Consider the following 19138-nt stretch of genomic DNA (forward strand, 5'->3'; position numbering starts at 1 on the left):
TAGTATGAGGCTCTCAGTTCAGACAAAGTTGAAATGCGCTTTTCATCATAAAAATGTATGCAGCTGGTCAGTGCATCTTCACGTTCCAATAAACGTTGGAAAAAAAGTCTGACTGAACCCACTCCCAGTAAAACAGGTTGAAAGCAAGTCTGTATCTTAAACTCGGTCTGACCCAATGAGCTCTAGTATACTGAAACTTAAAATCAGAGCTTAGTAAAACACATTATAATAATATTTTACTTAATGCATTAGTAATGCATACAGTTAACACATTAAAGCTAAACAAATCATGATCAATAAAGAGTAAAAGTGTAATTATTAAATTATTTATTTATCATGAACAACTCTTCATTGTCAACTAGTTGCTGGCAGTTAAAAAAAGAAGAGGAAATGTTTGAGTCAATCATGAATTGATGAATTTGGATAAAACCAGATCAATGCTACCAACTACATAAAGACACTCAACTACCTTTGGAGAAAAGTAGAAAGTTTTACAGGCTAAGTTTCTCCTTGGCTTTAGCTGCAGCTCAAGCTGTTCTCTGAAGATTTTGAAGGCAGCAAGGCTGGATTCAGTCACCATGGCAACATGAAGAAGACTGCATGATCTCTTGCTCGGTTCTAAGGGGACTTCAAACACCAGATCTTTCGTTTCTGCTATTCAGGACTGCTGGCTCACCAATCTGAACAACGACCATATGCGGTAGGAGGGAATTCATGCAAAAAGTTTGCAATGACTTGGCAAGACATTAGACCAGCCTTTTTCTTTTCCCTTTTAAAGTTGATGATACTGGTAACATTTCTTTGGAAATGTATTATTTAAAGTTGAGTAGGAGGAAATGAAGTTAAAAAAAATTTCAGCTGTTGATATAGACCTATGGCAATGTATTTTCATGTTATAAGCAAATAAAATAAGGAATTGATTCAAACTTATTTTAACCTCCTAGGACCTGCGTCCACATATGTGGACATCACCTTTTGGATTATTTAGACAAAAATACTCAAATTTGCTCTTCAAGGGCCTGATATCTACTTACGAGGACATTATACTGCTACTGTTCTATCGAAATTTTAAACAAATATCCTCATATGTGGCTCTCATTTTTCTTTAAAACAAAAATTAGGTTAAAAAAATCTGGTAATTCTTTGTTTTTACATTCATCAGGTCCCAATCAGCCCAAATATCAAAGATAAATTAAAAATGCATGCCGTGAAAGAGTTTGGGTCTTAGGAGGTTGAGAAAGGGTGAGCAGAAACAGTAGATCTGGCATTCTAAGTCGATAGCAAACTGAGCGAAATGTCTTAGGACTTTGTGTTTCTACTAGTTATATTTACTGTGCACTAAACATGAAAAAATGTTTTGTTTCATTTAACTAAAAATCTTACAAATTTCTTCAGTGAGTTCTTTGTTCTCCATCAGTTCTAAAAGAAAATCTGTTTCTTAAATGCAGTTGTGTCCACCACCTACTCACTAACTGTGTGTCCAACTGAGTCTAACTCCTTATTCGCCACAGAGTGATGCTTGGACTTGTTGTCTTTATATTGTGAAAACATCCCTTTAGCATTTTTTAGTTTTGGTGCTAATATATTTGGTATCTAAAATAAATAAAATTAAAGTAATTTATTACCTAAATTTTAATGAAGTTTCTTATTGTTTCTATGCCGATGACATTCAGCTGTATATATCTTTTAAGCCTCATCATCTGAATAGGCTCTAGTCCATAGCACTCTAGTCCAGTGTTTAATCCAGGTTAGTGATTGGCTCTCTGATAATGAACTTACTTTAAATATCAACAAGACTGATAGATGATTATAGCTCCTCCTGAACTATTTCCTAAAATCAGTCAGGCTCTTACTTCTCTTTGGTCAAGTCCAGCATTTGAAACCATGGTGTAATATTTGATTCTTTGACTTGCATATAAAATCGTTGCTTCTTTCCTGATTCTTTCATTTAAGTAACATTCCTAATTTGCGACATATGGTCTACTCAACTGAACTATAAAAAATTTTTTTTCAAGCATTTGTGTCATTGCATTTATCATGTGTGTTGACCAGCTTGGACAAACCATGTCTTTTGTGCTTCCAAGCTATACAGTACAAAATTCTGCAGCCAGACTATTAACACATTCTAGCAAGCATGCTAAGATAGTCTTTACACTGGCTTTCAGTAGATTTTAGGATTTACATACAGGGCACTAAATGGCCCGGCACCACATAATATATCTCAGCTTCTTACAAAATACACTGATGCTTGCTGTCTTCTGATAAACGTGAAAAAGATTTTTTGACTTGTGTCACTGTGTGATGAGTTGGGGTTTAGAACATGTTGGTTTGTTCACAGTTTGGTATTTAGTAGGTTGTGTGCCATGGATTTATCTGAGCTTCTGTGCTGGATATAACTGCTTGTGGTGGCTGAATAGGGCACTAATGGGAAGAGTGAAACTGAACAAAAATAGTAAAAGATACTTTGAAAACAAAAACTTTAAAATATAGCTAGACAGGAAACAATGCATTTGTGTAATGTAGACAAAAATAATATGAGGTTTTCTTGATAGAAGTCAGACAACTTCTGCACACTTCCATAAAAGGGGATAACCATGAAGTAATTCAGTGGACTCCGAACATACATAAAGCAAAAAAATCACATTGGCGTAACTAATATTGTGCATGATGAATATACGTGACACCCTGAAATAAAAAGCTTAATAAAACTGAAATGAATTTTATCCATGTGGAAAATAACACTGCACTTGGTGGCTTGCTTGTTACAATGCTTGTTAGCAGTTTGACATTGTGTTTGGCACATCCTGGTACTTGCTGATAAGGTCAATAATTCACAGTAGTGTCACGTCGAGAAATTTGAATCCTTTTGTCCTGCTTTGCAGTTTGATAAATTCAGGCTTTGGGAAGTTAGGTGTCACATCTATAAAACAGGAAAGCTGTATGAAATGTAATGTCAGTGAGCCTTGTGTTCACTAACATAAAATGAATGCATGTATACTGTATATATTACTATATGTATGTTGCTCACCTGCAGCCACCGGGGCCTATCGAGTGAAAGCCAGCCTGGCATGTGTTACACTTTTCTCCTGTCACACCTTCCCGACAAGCACACCTTCCTTCTACATCACATTGTAGACTCACAGATCCTGGAAGGGTTCAAATAAAGAAAAATGTAATCATAGTGTTGGACAAGAATTATGAGTATTTTCTATAAATATCTATCTATCTTTCTATCTATAAATAATGAACATTTGTTTTGAATTTCTGTTCCTGGAAGAGAAGTATATAACCTTGCTTCTACACTGTAGCCGATATAGTGAAGCTTTAGTTAATGGAGAAAAAAGGCCATCTGGGGCAGAAAGAAGAGAAAAAGGGAAGCCTGATGGAGTCTGCTATAACCTTTGATCAATATAATGGACTCCAACAGCTCTGTGCCTTCACCGCACACTATTTATATGAAGAGGAAAAGATAGTTAATGTTTTTTGTTCACTTTTCTCTCTCATTCTCTGATGATGGGTGAAGCACAAACATAATTTGTGCTCCACCACCACTAATGCTCCTCCACCTAAAGTTAGGCCTTGCTTAATGAGCAATGAGTCTTTTCATTGATAATGTTCAGTGAGTCAACTGGATCAATTTACACCCGCATGGGTGAGTAAATCCATGGATTTCCTTAATGATCATCGTGGAAGCTAAGGCAATGATAACTAAGATGAGATTGAATGAATTATAAATTGAAAAAGATTCTACTCCTAGGCAAGTTTGGTGAGCTGATGGGACGTAGAAAATATTAATGCAGTGCCATTAATTTTTTAAAAACATTGGCCATAAAATTTGTAAAATTAATCCTATGAGTCCCATTCATTTGTAGCTAAAGCTTGCATATGGTGCTTTTTTGTGCCAGTGTGGCATTCCAATTTAAACATAATTACATTTTCTCATGCAGGAGAAAACAAAAGTAGCAAGTAATGACATTGGCATGGATCATAATTAGGGCTTCAGTTATTATCAAAACAACTGAGATTTTTGTGTCTGCAGTTTACCGTTGACATTGCAGTTGCAGGGTAGGCAGGGATCTTCTGTAGATTTCCGGTAGTAGCCATTTCTGCAGCGCTCACAGTGGGGCCCATCGGTGTTGTCTCTGCAGCTCACACATCGCCCCCCACTGCCAGTGCTCCGGTACTGTTCCATGTCAAACACACATTGGTCTGATCTCCCACTGCAGTTACACTCTGAGAGTGAGGTCGGTGGTGCAGGAAAAAAAAGAGAGAAGAGGTAAGAGGTTAAGAGAGGAGAGCTGCTAAGACGAGGAATGACCAGCCGCAGGGGAAGATACAGAAAGCAATGAAGTTAAAAAAAAAAAAGGATGGCAGAAATAGATGAAGTGGAGAGACACACAAAGGGTATATGCATGTGAGAGATTATGTGTTCTGGGATTGGATCATAATTTAGAGTCTCATTGCTAATCTCATTTCACACAGGCCTAATGAGGAGCCAATCGGCTGTCAGGGGGCACTTAGATAACAGTAATTCATGTTTGTACAAGAGCAAATTACTCAGCTGATAACACACCACCACAGCTCTCATACCCTTCACATCAAATCCCTCTTTAGTTTACAAGTTACCCTGAGGGGGGACTTAGGTGAAATTGCCCATTTTATTATGAATCAAGCTCCCAGTTGAGCTAGAAATAACCATATGATTACCCTTTCTTTTTAATAAGAAGTCTCATTAGTATTTAACTTATTTCACCGGTTGCTTTTAAAACCTAACATGTGATGAACTTGGGCTCGGTGGTTAAGGACTTTAATGTACAGAGCCTTCATTTGTTTGGCTGTAACTTATACTGCATAGATACAGTTACTAGCCACAAATCGAGGCTTCGCAGGGTTAAAAAACCTACAACTATTGTGACTGCTCTCATTTCCATATATATTTAGAATTTTAAAAGTAATGAGTTCGTAATTATTGTTGATTTAGCACATATTAATCCATTCCTTGGCTGTGGCTTAGCTCTTCTTTGGGTACAAATCCACCACCCTTCTGTGTGGATGTTCCAGTTGTTCTGGAGGTGCTAACATCCAAATAAACGCAGGCATGAATCGGAGCATGAATTTCTTTTGGTTTTAATCTTCGGCTTAGACTAGCAGCCTCTCACCATATGATAGCTTGTATCCGGCCCTCCTATGATCCAGAATTGGAGAAAGAAAAAGCATATAGGAACCCAACAGCAATCATTCCCAGCAGCTGTTTCCAGCCCTCTGACCACTAAAAGCCCAATTCTTTTTGTCCTATTTTGGTCTGTACTGCATCATTAAGGGAAACTCAGGCACTTTAGCTCCTAAATGCTCATTAGTTTTTCCATTTGGCTTGTGGCTGCCTGTATTACCTACAATCATACTGACTATGATCTTGCATCGACAATGTGATAAGCTACATACAGTTTGATTACTGATACCGCGTTAATTTGTACACTACATTAGTAAAAGGTTTACTTCAGTGGTCTCTATGGTTCATGTAAATGAGGTAAGAATGGCAACTACTAAGTTTTCTCATTTCTTATGCATTGATTATGTGAGTCCGCTGAGGTGCGAGTGACGTTAATTTCATCATCAAACACTGAGCACAGGGGTCTATGCTGACATCCAGGTGCCTAGCAATATTTTTGTGACCACACACGCTCATCTGCGAAGAATTTACATTTCAATGCACCAACTACACACGCACCCCAGGTGGCGGATTTCAAGTGGACTTCAAAGAAGTATAACAGGAATGACTACTTGGCCGCTGTGTCTCCAGCTGTCCATGTCCATGTCAGTAACATAATAAAGGCTTTGCTGGTAAGAGCTTATGGAGTCATGTGGGTTTTGAGCGGGTCGGTGTGTGAACGCACGTCTTCACACTTAGGATGGGACTTCTTAATTGCTTTGTGCAGTCACTGGAACTAAGGAATTTGTGTTTAGTAAACATTCTGATTCCAGACTGTACAGACTGCTTATTAAAACCAAAATACCTTGTTTTCTTTTCCTTCAAGTGTTAAATACAGAAGATGAGGCAAGTGGGTGTGAAGTCTTTGAAGTTGTTTAAGGGCACCTTTGATGAAGTTGTTCTGAGTCAAACATGTAATGTAACAAATCACTTCTGCTGCTGAATCATTAGTGAGGGAATGTGATTACATTTTTTATGAGAAATCTACATAAGGAGTAATTGACGACTGCTGCCTGCTGTATCTGAAAATTAAATTAAAGAGAATGGGAACTAAAACTAAAAGTCGTGGCTTTAAATCCCCAATGAATTTAAAAGTGCCAAAAAGTTTTTTAAATCAAACATGAACTGAAGAATCAAGTCATTATCTCTGGATTCATCAATGTGAGTTACCTGTTTGCGTTTAATAAATTAGGTTTATTCATTGCTGCAGCTCTAAAACGCCATCCTTGAGTTGTAGTTCAGATTATTGTAAAAGATACAGCAGGAACCAGCAATCTTTGCTAGGAGAAGACTTACAGATGCAACATGGATACTGAGGTTCTTGGGAGAATTAGATTAGGAGTATGGAGAATTATTGCACATGGGTAAACTGAGAGTTATAAACAGCAGTACCAGTGACCGATTAAATTATACTGTTACATATTGTACTGCAGTAATTCACCAATGCATGGACAAGGAGAACAGCTGGTTTTCTGGATGGCTATGATCCTTGATAATTCTGTCGGCCTTACACAGACATCAGGCAGATCTTTTTAATGGCGGGATAGCTCTTGGCAGTGACGATCTCTGATGGCTGCCCCAATCTCTGTCGTGATTTCCAGCTTTTAGCAAGCAACTTCCATTCCAAAACTGTCATACAGCCTGTCACCAGGCTGTCGATCGTGCTTCTGTGGAAGATTCAGGAGATAGTGTCTTGTAAAACTAAGTGTCCTCAGAAAGTATGAGCACTGACGGGCCTTTCTGTCCGTGATGTCCATGTGAAGGTTCCAGGATAGATTCTCAGTAATGTTCACACTGAGTAAGTTGAAAGTGCCTACCACTTCAATGTTAGCATAGCTAATATGGATGAGCCAGTGTTCTCTTCTGGATGATAGTTCACTATCATCTCCATTGTTCTGCTGATGTGAGAGAAAGGTTGTTGGCCTGTTTAGCTTTGTCGGCTGTCTCATCATTGTCTGCAATAAGGCCTACAACAGTCCTATTGCCTGCAAACTTAATGATGATGTTCTTGGAAGTGAAAAAGGAGCACAAGAGTACACTAAGAAATCGCACACTGTGTTTTCAGTGAGCGAGGAGGAAGGGTGTTCCCGTTTTCCAGATGGGTGAGGGCAGTGTGTGTTGCCAAGGCGACTGTGTCGTCCATGACTCTGCTCCTTCTGTGGGCAAATTGAAGAGGGTCCAGGATGTCGGGGAGCAGCAGATGTGTTTTCTGACCAGCTGCTCAAGGCACTTCATGAATGTCTAACTCTTTATATTTTTTTACATATACATTGGTATTTGTTCCATTTCTTAGTGGAGCAAATACTAACATTAGACAAATATAACCAGTCCAGTTTGTTACTCAAGTGGAAACATGTCCACCTAGCCCGTCTAGGCCAATGATATTTATGGCCTGAACTGCAGTTCTCATCCTTCAAAACACATCTGCTATCCCCAGTTCAACAAAATCTGACAACCACCCCACCTACAAAAATAAAAAGTTTCTGAATGACTCACTTCTGATTGACGCCAGTGGGTAGCTACAGCACAAATACAACTGGTTGTCTCAACTTGTCACCTCCCATTCACTCTATCTTTATCATGTCAGGTAGTGGTAGTGTGACTGCTGCACAGGCTAGCTAATAGCCAAGTAGAAATACTGTCAGAAACACTGTGAGACAGTCACATTTCAGCTAGTGCTACAAATACACATTGATATTTCAAACAATATTTACTCATTCATAAAGACAACGTATTACAGTGCAGTGCAAGATATCTGGCAACCAGGCTTTACTCTTTTACCTGTAAATGTGGTTCTCTATAGTGAAACAAGCTACAGGGCAATCAGAACATGTTACTTCTGATCATTCGAACTTTAGCATTGTTATGAATCTGTTTTTACTATAAAGCTCTATTTCTGGTGTTCTCTTTTTTTCTTTACTATTACATTTTGTAATTTTTTTAGTGCTATGATTTTTTTTTAGTGTATGTGACTATAATGGTTTCGGCTACCCAACTGTATTTTATATTACTCTACACTTTTTTTTTAACATTAACTGCCTTCGATGTTGGCCGTGTTAGCCTCCTTTCTTGTGAGACATCAAACTGCTGAGCACATTATCATAAGCATGTTACAGTACAGCATCTTTGCCATCTTAGTAACGGGGTGTAAAATAACTGTAGCTGAGCAGTTAAGGTTTTATACGTATGTGGGACGAAGATTGCTACCAGCAGAAAGGGAGAGGGGAGCTGAGGCAGAACAAATCATTTGAGGCTGTTTCTCAACAAGTTTAACATGAAGACTTCCCCATACAGCTCTCCATAACTTGTGTTAGGTTATCTCGTCCACATTTTTATGTTTGCCCACCCACTGCTGTCTCTTTAACATGCTGTTACAACAGTCCTGTCCTGGGGACCACACAGCTTGTGCGTCACTGTGGAGGCTTTATGCAAGTAAGTAGGCACTGTTAGCTCATTGCTAAGTCTGATGATATAGTTCACAAAGCACTTTAAACCTCCCAGAATGCTACGGCTCATACATTCTTGAGTGGCCTTTAGGGTCGAAACCTACAGGATTACAACAGGAATACAGACTGCATTGCACTCTTGATTGTTTCCATCTATCAAATGGGGTTTTATCAGTTTAACAGTGGCACTAGCTGCACTTCTTGCTGGACCAACAATGAACAGTGCATTATGACAATCACAACTAATGGTGTGACTATAAGGAGCAAATAAAATAACAACCATAAACCTTACCATTTATGTCTTGTTTAATCTGAGCAATTAGGGTAACTCAGAACCTTATGTTTAAGAGTGGAAAATCTATCGATCACAAAGCAAGAAAGTTCAATATATTTATCAAGTAAATAAATAAATAAACACAACTTTTATTACAAATACTGTTGTAATTTAGTTTTAAAAATGATCTAAACCTACCAAACCTGATCTTTATCTGACTGCGCTGCTCACATAACGGGAGCGACAGTTTTACCGGAATACAAAAACTAATAAATGTTTATGGATAATTAGATTAAAAAAAACAACAACAACAACAAAAAATCCCAAACAAAACTATGGAAAACTGCCAAATCTGGAAATATGGTTTCATTTCTGTCTTCTCAAAATTATGATTGTGTAACAGATATGAAACAGGAAAGTCTGTAGTTTTTAGTTGCTTCTAAGCCTCCCTGTATTTTATATTCCAGTCCATGTTGTTGTTTGTTGTTTTCTTATGTGCTCAATAAATCCTCCGTATTTAAAGTTCGACTTGTTCTTTGTCATTTTGCCTCTTAATAAACCCCTACTCACCTCTCCCTGCTTATCTCTTTTTCGTTTGTGCTTAGTTCTTTACGTTTGGGTTTTATTTTCTGTGTTAGTTTATCTTTCTTTTTGGACTTTTGTTGGCTTGGCTCTGTGACAAGGCTACAGCATCCTGTTTTTTGTTAATGTATTCATAAATTCATTAAAGTCGCTTTGTTTTTTGTGCAAATTGATAGTCTGTGCCCTTTGTATGAACTTTTTGAACCACCATACGACACAATAATCTTTTGAGAGAACCACAATCCCGCATTTATGTTTATTCAATAAATGAGGCACCAAAAAAATCAAAAGTGACTAGAAGCACAAGATGTAACTTCTACTCTGTATTTACATACATGCATTTATAATTAAGGTTTGCTAGTTAGGACAGAACCTCACAGGAAGAAGGTTCTGCGTGTTCTCCCTAAGCGTCCAGAGGCATTCATATTAGGAAAATTATTGACTTTAAATTGGTTGAAACTGTGGATGTAATTGTCATGGTTGTTTGCCTCTCAGTGAAGAACAGATTTATCCCACCTCTAAACCAAAGGTCATCTGGAAAAGTCTCCAGCAACCCCTGAACTGGATGATGGCTCAGTCACACTAGAGGAAAAAAAAATCGGATGGCAACTTCTTTACAATAAAGAAAAATCAGTGGTTTTCCTGGAATCCCACCAAATGTTTTTGCACTCAGTGAATCAAGTTCAGTTTTGAAACCCAAACCTCTGGACAACCATTTTTTGATCACAAGGTGATTGCACAGGTTACCTGCTGAGAGGCAGCCTGTCTCCAAACCACTGGAGGCTGATAAAGTTGCAAAGGTTTGTAAATAACTGCAAAATCATGTATAGACACTGTCTAAATCAGTCTGCACCAGTAAGCACAACTTATCAGCAGCCAATCTCTTTGCAATATGTGACTTGTCGTACCTAGTTGCCAACTGGTTATATTCTGGTTAAGTAAGATTGTCAGCAGCTATGTCGTTTTGCAGTTAAATAACTGTCCAGTAACTATTGGTGGAGGCATTTCTGTTTTAGATCGTTGAGGTTCTGGATGTACTGTGAATGTAAGTGGACTAAATGAATTTATGTGTATGTAGATTGCAACAGATAGTAATTTTTGCCAATATTATCACTTAATTGTGATATTTTCAATTTTGGAAATGTATGGATTTAAATGCTACCTGAAGCTCCTGCACATTGTATATCCAATGATCACATTCCTCCGTTGCTCATGCAGCACAGAAAGTGTTGCAGGTGACAAGACAGGTCAATAAGTCAACAAACAAAGGTCCAAGCTCTTCTGTGTGCATCTTTACTGTACATTAAGTGGATGTTTCATTACATTCTGCACTGTCCCTGTGAGAAACATGGACGGTCCTGTGCCCTCAGTAAGACTATGAGCCAGTGACACTAACTTTTAGTGAGTGGCCAGTCCTGCAGCATTCAGACTCCTACTGAGGGCTTTCAAGGACTCTTTAATTTGCAGATTATGCCTATACAAGCGTGGACGATGCCCTCTTATTGCTCCTTGGGGCGTTGTCTCAGAGAAATTAATCTGGACATGCAGTAAAAGCGAAGTTCTTCTTTATCTCCTGTGGTTTTAAGAGCACATGACCCCTCATAGCCCAGAATCACCACTTATTTCTGTGTGGCATGGCAAAGCATAAATAATCAAAGCTAAATAAAAAGATGTAATACTGTGATATGAAGGCTGTCTCATCATTTTGATTATTTTGATTATAACTCCTGCCAGCATCAGTCTGGGAGTTAGATGTTTGATCAAAGATCAAAAAGACAAAAATCACATATGAGGTTGTATTTTATTTTGATTAATTTTACAGGGGCAGCCAAAATGTTCATGCTGATCATTTGTTTGATGAGGTATGTGATTTTAGGATGTGAGTGTTCAAAGATGTTGATTTTACAAACAATTTCTTCTTCTTTGTCCATTATTATTATTATCATTATTATTATTATCTTATCTTGTAAGCAATAAATACCCAAAGTGTCTGAGCGTATGCATAGTAAACATTAATATCAGTGCTGTGTATTTTGTGGCCAGTTTACCCAGCACTAGTCTTTATTTTTCCTTCTTTTAGCAGCAAGGAATGATTTTGGGAGTGTAAAGGAGGTTGCCACCCTGCGTCATCTGCAGGGGAGGTAATGTAAACCACTCTTACTGTCTTCTGCCCTTTATATGAATAATTTCTTAGTGCTGTTGCAGAACACATTGCAGAGAGGGACCAAAATCCCTGCAGGCACAATGATTTCTCATTTTTACATTTAATTTGCTGGATGAATGAGATGTCCTGCCAAGAGAATATAGAAAAGCAGCAGTGATGAAGCAGCCGAGGCAGAGTCATGCTTCACATACTGTATATGTATAAGACTTTTAGCGTACTACATGGGACCTGGCCCCCACGTGGTGATGGTCATCATGTCATGACCACCACCATCATCTCAGCTTATCCAAAGTACTGATGGTGATTATTATTTTTGTTATTAAGTCTGTATTTCTTTACAGGAGTCCTCCAAAGTCTCATCTCTAACATAATAATGCCATAATTCTCACTATCTACTTTCCTTCTTGCCAAAAGAATGTGTAATGACACACTCTACAGTAATACATACAAAACTGGGACAGGCAATTTCATACATGTTTTAATCTTTAATGTGTTTTGAGGTTCAATGCAGCAAGGCCTCATAAATGTGTTTTATATTGCATTTACTTCCAGGAAATATGCTTATTTGTTCTCTTGGCAAGAGTTAGACATTAAGGAGGCATCAATTTTTCATCTAAGCTTAAATATGAGACTAGAGCTCACTACACCCAACTTCAACATGGCATTAAACCACAAACTGATGTTTTTTGGGTTTGTTTTTTTCAGATAGATTTGTGTCACTGATCCAACAAACTTAGTGTGTCAATCAGCCAACTTAAGTGAATTGTTGTTTGTGTTTGGACAAAGTCAGTCTGGCTTTCCCCCCCTGCTTTCTGTCTTGGTTGGATTGTATATTTATCCCAAGGTTGATTGATTTTGATTTTTCAAATGAAAAATTGCACTCTTTCTCATCTAATTCAGTAAGAAAGCAAACAAACATATTCCCGGAAACAGTGCCTTTAAGAGTATGCTAAACCAGTGTGATGGTTTGGTGTATAAAATGATATAAAATATAAAGATTTCAACTTAGAAGCCATCATGTTTCGCTGCTGTGAGTTATACTGCTATGATAATAATGTTTGCTTAGTAGCTAAACATCCTATAAATCATTTTAAACCTTTTAAATATGTTGAAGGTCTTTGAGTTTTATTGGGAAAGCTGATTTCTCTCTTCCCCTCAGAGTCATTTACTTATATTATAAAACCACCGTTTAGTATAATGATGAGCCATGATGAATAACATAAAAGGCTCGCACGCCCCTGGTTTTCAGCCGGGTTTTAGGGACAGCAGGAGCAGCTGGTCCATGGACCTTAGTGATCTTGAGGGAACATATGGAGTTAAGAGCTCAGTATGGTGGCAGTGATCCATTAAAAGTTTAAAAAACAAATAATAAAATCTTAGAATGGATCCAGAACTGAACTGGGAGCTAGTGGAGAGATGCCAGGACGGGGAAATGTTGTCTCGTTTGCAGGTTCCGGCTAAAAGATGAGCTGAAGCACTTTGGTCTGGGCGTTAAGGGAAGCTTTTCTAAGGCCAATATAGAGCGCAGTGCAATCGTCCAAGGGGCATTATGACAGAAGTTGAATAAGACGTTCAAAGATTTTACAGGATAAAGTGGATTTGATTCTTTATGAAAGTCTCAAATGATAAAAATGAGCTTTAATAACAGAATTCATCTGCTTATCTAGTATAAAATCACAGTCCAGTGTGATAGCAAGGTTAGTCACGTATGAATGCAGGGGACCAGGTCCAAGAGACGAGGAATCACAAACACCACTGGGTCTGAAAACAACGATCTCAGTCTTACTTTCATTAAAATTCCAAAAAATTAGGCCATCCATGCTTTGATATCTTTCAGACACTTCAGTAGTAATGTAGGACAGCTGACATTTCTTTATATATGATTTGTTTGTTTTCAATGATTCATTTCTCTGTCCTTTTATTATGTCTATAGGGAAGGACTTTTTTCTGAGTTTCCTCATCATGGGTGAGGTTACAAACCATTACTTATCTCTACCATCCAAAATATATTAAATTTAAATTATCTCAACATATTAGCACAGCTGTGACACAGGGTTTCATTTCAGTTGCTGAAAAATAGGAATAAAGCTTGTTCTGCTGTGGTCAGTGCTGTTCTGACTTGTTGTGGCCTGTAGGTAGTTAAGGTTACTTATGATGTAATGGAAAACAACTGTGATGAGTCCTCAGTCATGTGCCAGATGAGGCGAAAAAGTCTCAACGTAAATAAACTGGACAGGGTTTTAGAGGGAAAAAGTTTTCAAATTTATGTGACACTGGGATGTAATGGGGTGTAGTGTGAAATAAGTATAGTACCATTCTGTACTGGTTAATGGTTTGAGGTTGATTGGACTGAGTTGGAAGTCTTGTCAGATAATGCAATACCTATTTTGAACTCAAAAAGCTCACACAAGAACTCCTTAGCTGTAGATTTTCTTTTACTTTTGGTGCACAAAAAGAAGAAACTGCATTGACTGAATGTGATGGGATATTTTTCTTCCACTGTACAAATCCCAAATATTATAAATTTCTACAAAACCATATGAACAATATGAGATCTGATTGTGTTACTGTATGTGTAATAAATATTATAACTATTTCTCAGACTCTGTAATCACTTATCTGTGGTCAGAGTTTCAGTGCAGGATTTGGTGAAAGTTGTGCAGACTGGTTTGCTAGAAAAATACTTCACATTGTTTCGTATGTCTGTATCAAAGAGTGAACATTTTCCAGTTAATAAATGACTAGACTACTTATTTAATGAAATTACCAAAATAAAACATTTTGACATGTGACCATACATTTAATATAACAGGATTATATAGCTGTATGCAAAAGAAGTACTATAATCCAAGCAGCAAACACACATTTACTTTTTCCTTTTATCATTTATTCAAACTTCATCATACTTGTACTTTATTTAACTTCATGAGCTTGGGATAAAGAGAAGGTAAATGTCAAATTCAAAGGTTTTTATATGCTAACAAAGAATTTATTGTAATCTTTCTATTAAAGTCTTTTTGGGATTCTTTTCCTTTGTCTAGCCTAAAGTCATGTGAAAAAGAAAGTTTTCGCAGACCTCTATGCAGTATTCTCGATATATACACCCCATATTTCAATAGCTTGTAGAACTTGACTGTGTGACTGCAAAGTGCCCAAGAACTGTGGCTACAAAAACAAACACAAATTGCTAATCCTCCACCATTGTGTCTGTGAAGGTTCTCAGTCATCCAGGTCATCGTAGTCAAAGGAGCTTGCAAAGAAAAGCGTCTGGACTTCTTTAAGTTGCTTGAAGACGTTTCACCTCTCATCCGAGAAGCTTCTCGGATGAGAGGTGAAACGTCTTCAAGCAACTTAAAGAAGTCCAGACCCTCCACCATTGTGCTTGACAGTTGGTATGAGGTGTTTTTGCCGACATTTATATAGAATTGTTGTGGTTTCCAAAGCTAAGTCATGTTGCCAGGTTTGTTTTAGAGAGTTTCTCTGGCAGCCAAACAAGCCATACTTGTTCAGTCATTTTGTAATTGTACTATCAGGAGCTTTAATGTTTCACATGCTAACTGAGACCTAGCACTTGCGATTTGTCTGAGCATCGTACAGTCTGACCTATGAGTGAACTTGCTGTGACATCCACTCCTGGGTAGATTGTGACACTATATTGACACACATCTAAATGCTCCTGAAAGCAATTTGACAAAACCTTTTACACAGGTGCACAAACTTACTGATGATCAAATACAGTTGATTAACTAATCAACTGCAGACTAAGTAAGTGTCTTGGTATTGTATATTCTACACCAGCTTATCATCATTTTCAGCTTAGTGTGAAATTAATGTTAGAAAAATTTCTCAACCTGCAATTGCTGATGATGATCTTGACCTGGCTACTTTAAAGCAAGCTAATTTCATGAACATTTAGCAGCTGGGTTTTCAATATTAAATGTTTATAGTTTATATATCTATGTGGGTTTTATGCTAACGTTGTTGATGCTAATACTATAATAAAACCTTATTAATGCTAAATAGCATGATTATTACTGGGTGCTACCCAACCATCTTTTTTCACAGCAGGAGTTTAGGGGGCCGAAATAAAATGTTAAGTATGTGATGTATCTACCTTGTTGTCGACCTCACAATAGGTATGCAACAAAATGATCACAGTATACAAGCTACAACGGGATCAGCAATAAATCAGTGGTTTAAAAAAAGGGATTTAAAGCATGTACCTACTGGAACAGCCTCAGGCTAAGCCACTTCCAACATCAAGCAAACAACAAAAAATGGTGAAGGCCCAAAGCAACCTGCCCAGGCTATAAATGATTTCAGTCTCAGAGGGGGAGAATCTTGATGAGAATGACGTTCCATTGCACTCCTGATACGCACGCACGCACGCACGCACGCACACACACACACACACACACACAGAGCAAATTGTAGCAAAAAGGTTTGTGTTATTTCTCCACACCTTAAGACCAAAAAAACCTAGCCAGGTAAAAAACAAAAACTAAACAAAATACAGTCTGAATTCAAGTTTGTATAAAAAAACCACACTAATATTAAAATTACTCATAAACACACAGAGTCACGTTCACATAATATTGAAAAAACTCTTGTAAAAAGCCACCTAAAGCTTCCATTTACCACCTGCTATTGCTGTTCAGACAAGAACAACAGCAAAGACAGCGGTAATAATTGCAAGATTGTCACACTTTTCTTCCTTTTCTTCTTTTAAATGAGGCTCTAAATCTGAAACTCCCCGAACATTGTGCCCTGTAAAGATCATAAATTAGGACTGATGGAACTGTGACAGTTTTTTTATGTTTTTATGGCTGAAATAAAGCTAAGAAGATAAAACAGATGCTTTTCTGTTAATCTGCAAAACAGAAATTAGTCATCTTATTAACAAACCATTTATTTTAATCAGCCTGCTGATATTACTGCGAGCCCTAATTCTATGTCAAACATGATCATCGTCACATGGTATTACAAAAAAAAAAAAAAAAGGTAACCATACTCTTTCTTTAAAACACGATGGGTAATGTGTCAAGTGTCATTTTATGTGGGAAGATTATGCAAATTTTCCCAATTGACCAAAGCATTGTGCTGACACATTCCATCCAGGGTCAGCACTGGGTTATTTGGAATGACTGTACTTGTGCTTATTCGTGTTGTTTTAAGCATTCTGGTAAATGTGGGTAATCGTTTACTTAACACTGCAGTGCTTTATCTTGTGCTGAAATGGAAAGCCTTTGAGGAATCTGATCCTTCATTCAAACCCATTGCGTGTGCTCACAAACAAAAACTGCAATGATTAAGAGACAAATTTAATAAATTGGATTTTCTGAGATGATCATATATGATATGAAGCTACAAGTTAATTATTGGAAAGTGAGCAGTAGCTTAAGTTTTAAATCTCTGGAATATGATTTACTATATGCAGCAAAAGACGTGACTGCAGAAAATAGGAAGTTAATTAACTGGGTGTCACTTGGTGTTTGTTTTAAAAAATTCATGTTTTGTCTTTATTATTGCCATTTTGTTAGCTTTCAAGAGTTAAAAAATCTTTAAAGGTCTCATCTGGTGCAGTTTATTTTCAGTTCTAAAAGATTATCTGTGTAAAAATATCAATTAAAAGAGATGCTTGACTCACCAGAGTCTTCTGGATGTTTTTTTGTTCATTTTTTCTTAAACTGACGTTGTATAATCTGGGTAGCTAATTTTTAAATGGGCCACAAACATAACTTTAATATCTTTGTGTTACTATGTTTTTGCTCTGTTAGTAGCAGCAGCTGCTGTGTGCTAATCAATTTATATTAAGATAATGAAAACCTTTTACATTAAAGTCTATTGAGAAACAAATTTCTGTTGTTATCATTTTAGCTTTACTACCTGCTGATTTAGAAAAAGTTGGAAAACTGGCTTACTACTAGTACCACTAGAAAAAACTAATAATCATTAAAAAAAATTTTTTTTTGAATAGCAGTCTTTAAACAATGACCACATCAATCACCATCATCATCAATAAAATGATGTGGCACTCTCTCTGCCTGTATGGGTTCCCTCTGCATGCTACAGTTTCCTCTCACTGTCCACACGCGAGACATGCAAGTTAGATTTACAACGTTTAGGTGTGAATAGGGGTGTAAATGGTTGCCTGCCTCTATAGTATGTGTCAGGCCTTTGACTGAATGCTGACCCGCAGGGTGTGCCCTATTTCTTGTCCAGTGTCAGCAGGGATAGATTTCAATCCATGGATGGATGGATGGATGGATACATTATACATCCACAATAAATGCAGAAAAATGTGTTTAACAAGAATACATCTAAATTCTCTGAAATGATCCATATTGTTAACACACGCCAGTCTACATGTCGCTATGAATGTTTGCAAATCCAAACACTGCCCTTGCTAATATAATGGGTTGCATGGCTAATAAATTACAAAATATATATAACACCCAATGCCTGCCAGTGAATCATATCAAAACTTACAGTGTTTTATGTAAAATTATCATAATTGAGGAAAGGACGTTTTTATGTAGTCATAAAACTGGAGATAAAACACTAAATCTTAAACTTTGTACTGCAGCCTATATTATTTTATAGCTCGTATAATAAGGCATGTTTTTTAGTTTATGGGGTAATATATTTTAAAGGAAACTTACCCTGTAAGTCCTTCATTTACAGACTCTAACAAGATTTTGCATCGTGGGCCTGCTTACAACCCACTTTGATCTTAAGTGGGCTGGACAAGTTTAATCCATGAGATATCTCAAAATAAGTAAAAGAAGAGTTACTTCAATAGACTGTCTCAGTTTTTCTACACGATAAAGAAACACTATAGTAAATGAAAGACTCAGCATGACTCTTTGGGCTTAAACTGTAAGAAATTCATGTGTAAAATTACTGAAAAGTCTGATATCTCATTGCCAAGACTGCCCTGTAATCATAAAGTGGCAAGTTTCTGTTCATTCAAAGAAAATTCTCATTATTGATTTAACTGTGTACACACTGTAAAACAAACAGACGTTTCTATAGTACAGGAACTTTTTTTTGTCATTTAATTGTTTATTTATTACTTTATTAATGTAGTATGAATGGCTGTGGGTGAGGTGTTTGTCAGTACAATAAGTTGTTTATGAAAATGCTGTTAATAGTCCAAAATTTATGTCCTCCTTCACATTTTCCACAGCTGTCCAGTGGGCCAGGTTGGAGTCTTTTTTGGGCCGATTCTGGCCCACAGACCTTATGTTTGAACCTCTTCCATTCGACAACACTACATATGTTTATGTAGACTGTCCAGCCTTTTGATGATGAAGTTTAATAAAATAATATTTTGTCAGAAATTAGTTTAAACACCAAAAACCCTGTTTTTTTTGTTTACATGACTCTGTGTATTTAGTGTATGTTGATTTTGATTTGCTGATTGTAATCACAAGTAGTTAAAAGCAGTGATTACTGTTTCG

The 19138-nt window shown here is 37.2% G+C and overlaps 1 protein-coding gene across 1 annotated transcript in view; it reads right to left on the reverse strand.

Moving 5' to 3' along the window:
* Window positions 1-19138, reverse strand: part of lamc3 (laminin, gamma 3) — a 177628-nt gene that overhangs the window by 117666 nt on the left and 40824 nt on the right. The window contains exons 5-6 of the mRNA XM_085414267.1: window positions 4045-4233; window positions 3029-3146 (exon numbers count right to left, since the gene is read on the reverse strand). Of these exons, the coding sequence (XP_085270393.1) occupies window positions 3029-3146; window positions 4045-4233 (307 nt within the window). The remainder of the gene's footprint in view (window positions 1-3028; window positions 3147-4044; window positions 4234-19138) is intronic.

The sequence above is a fragment of the Rhamphochromis longiceps genome, linkage group LG7, assembly GCF_057381845.1.
Source record: "Rhamphochromis longiceps isolate RC_006_pf linkage group LG7, R_longiceps_female_GT1.1, whole genome shotgun sequence".
In the NCBI taxonomy this organism is placed as follows: Eukaryota; Metazoa; Chordata; class Actinopteri; order Cichliformes; family Cichlidae; genus Rhamphochromis; species Rhamphochromis longiceps.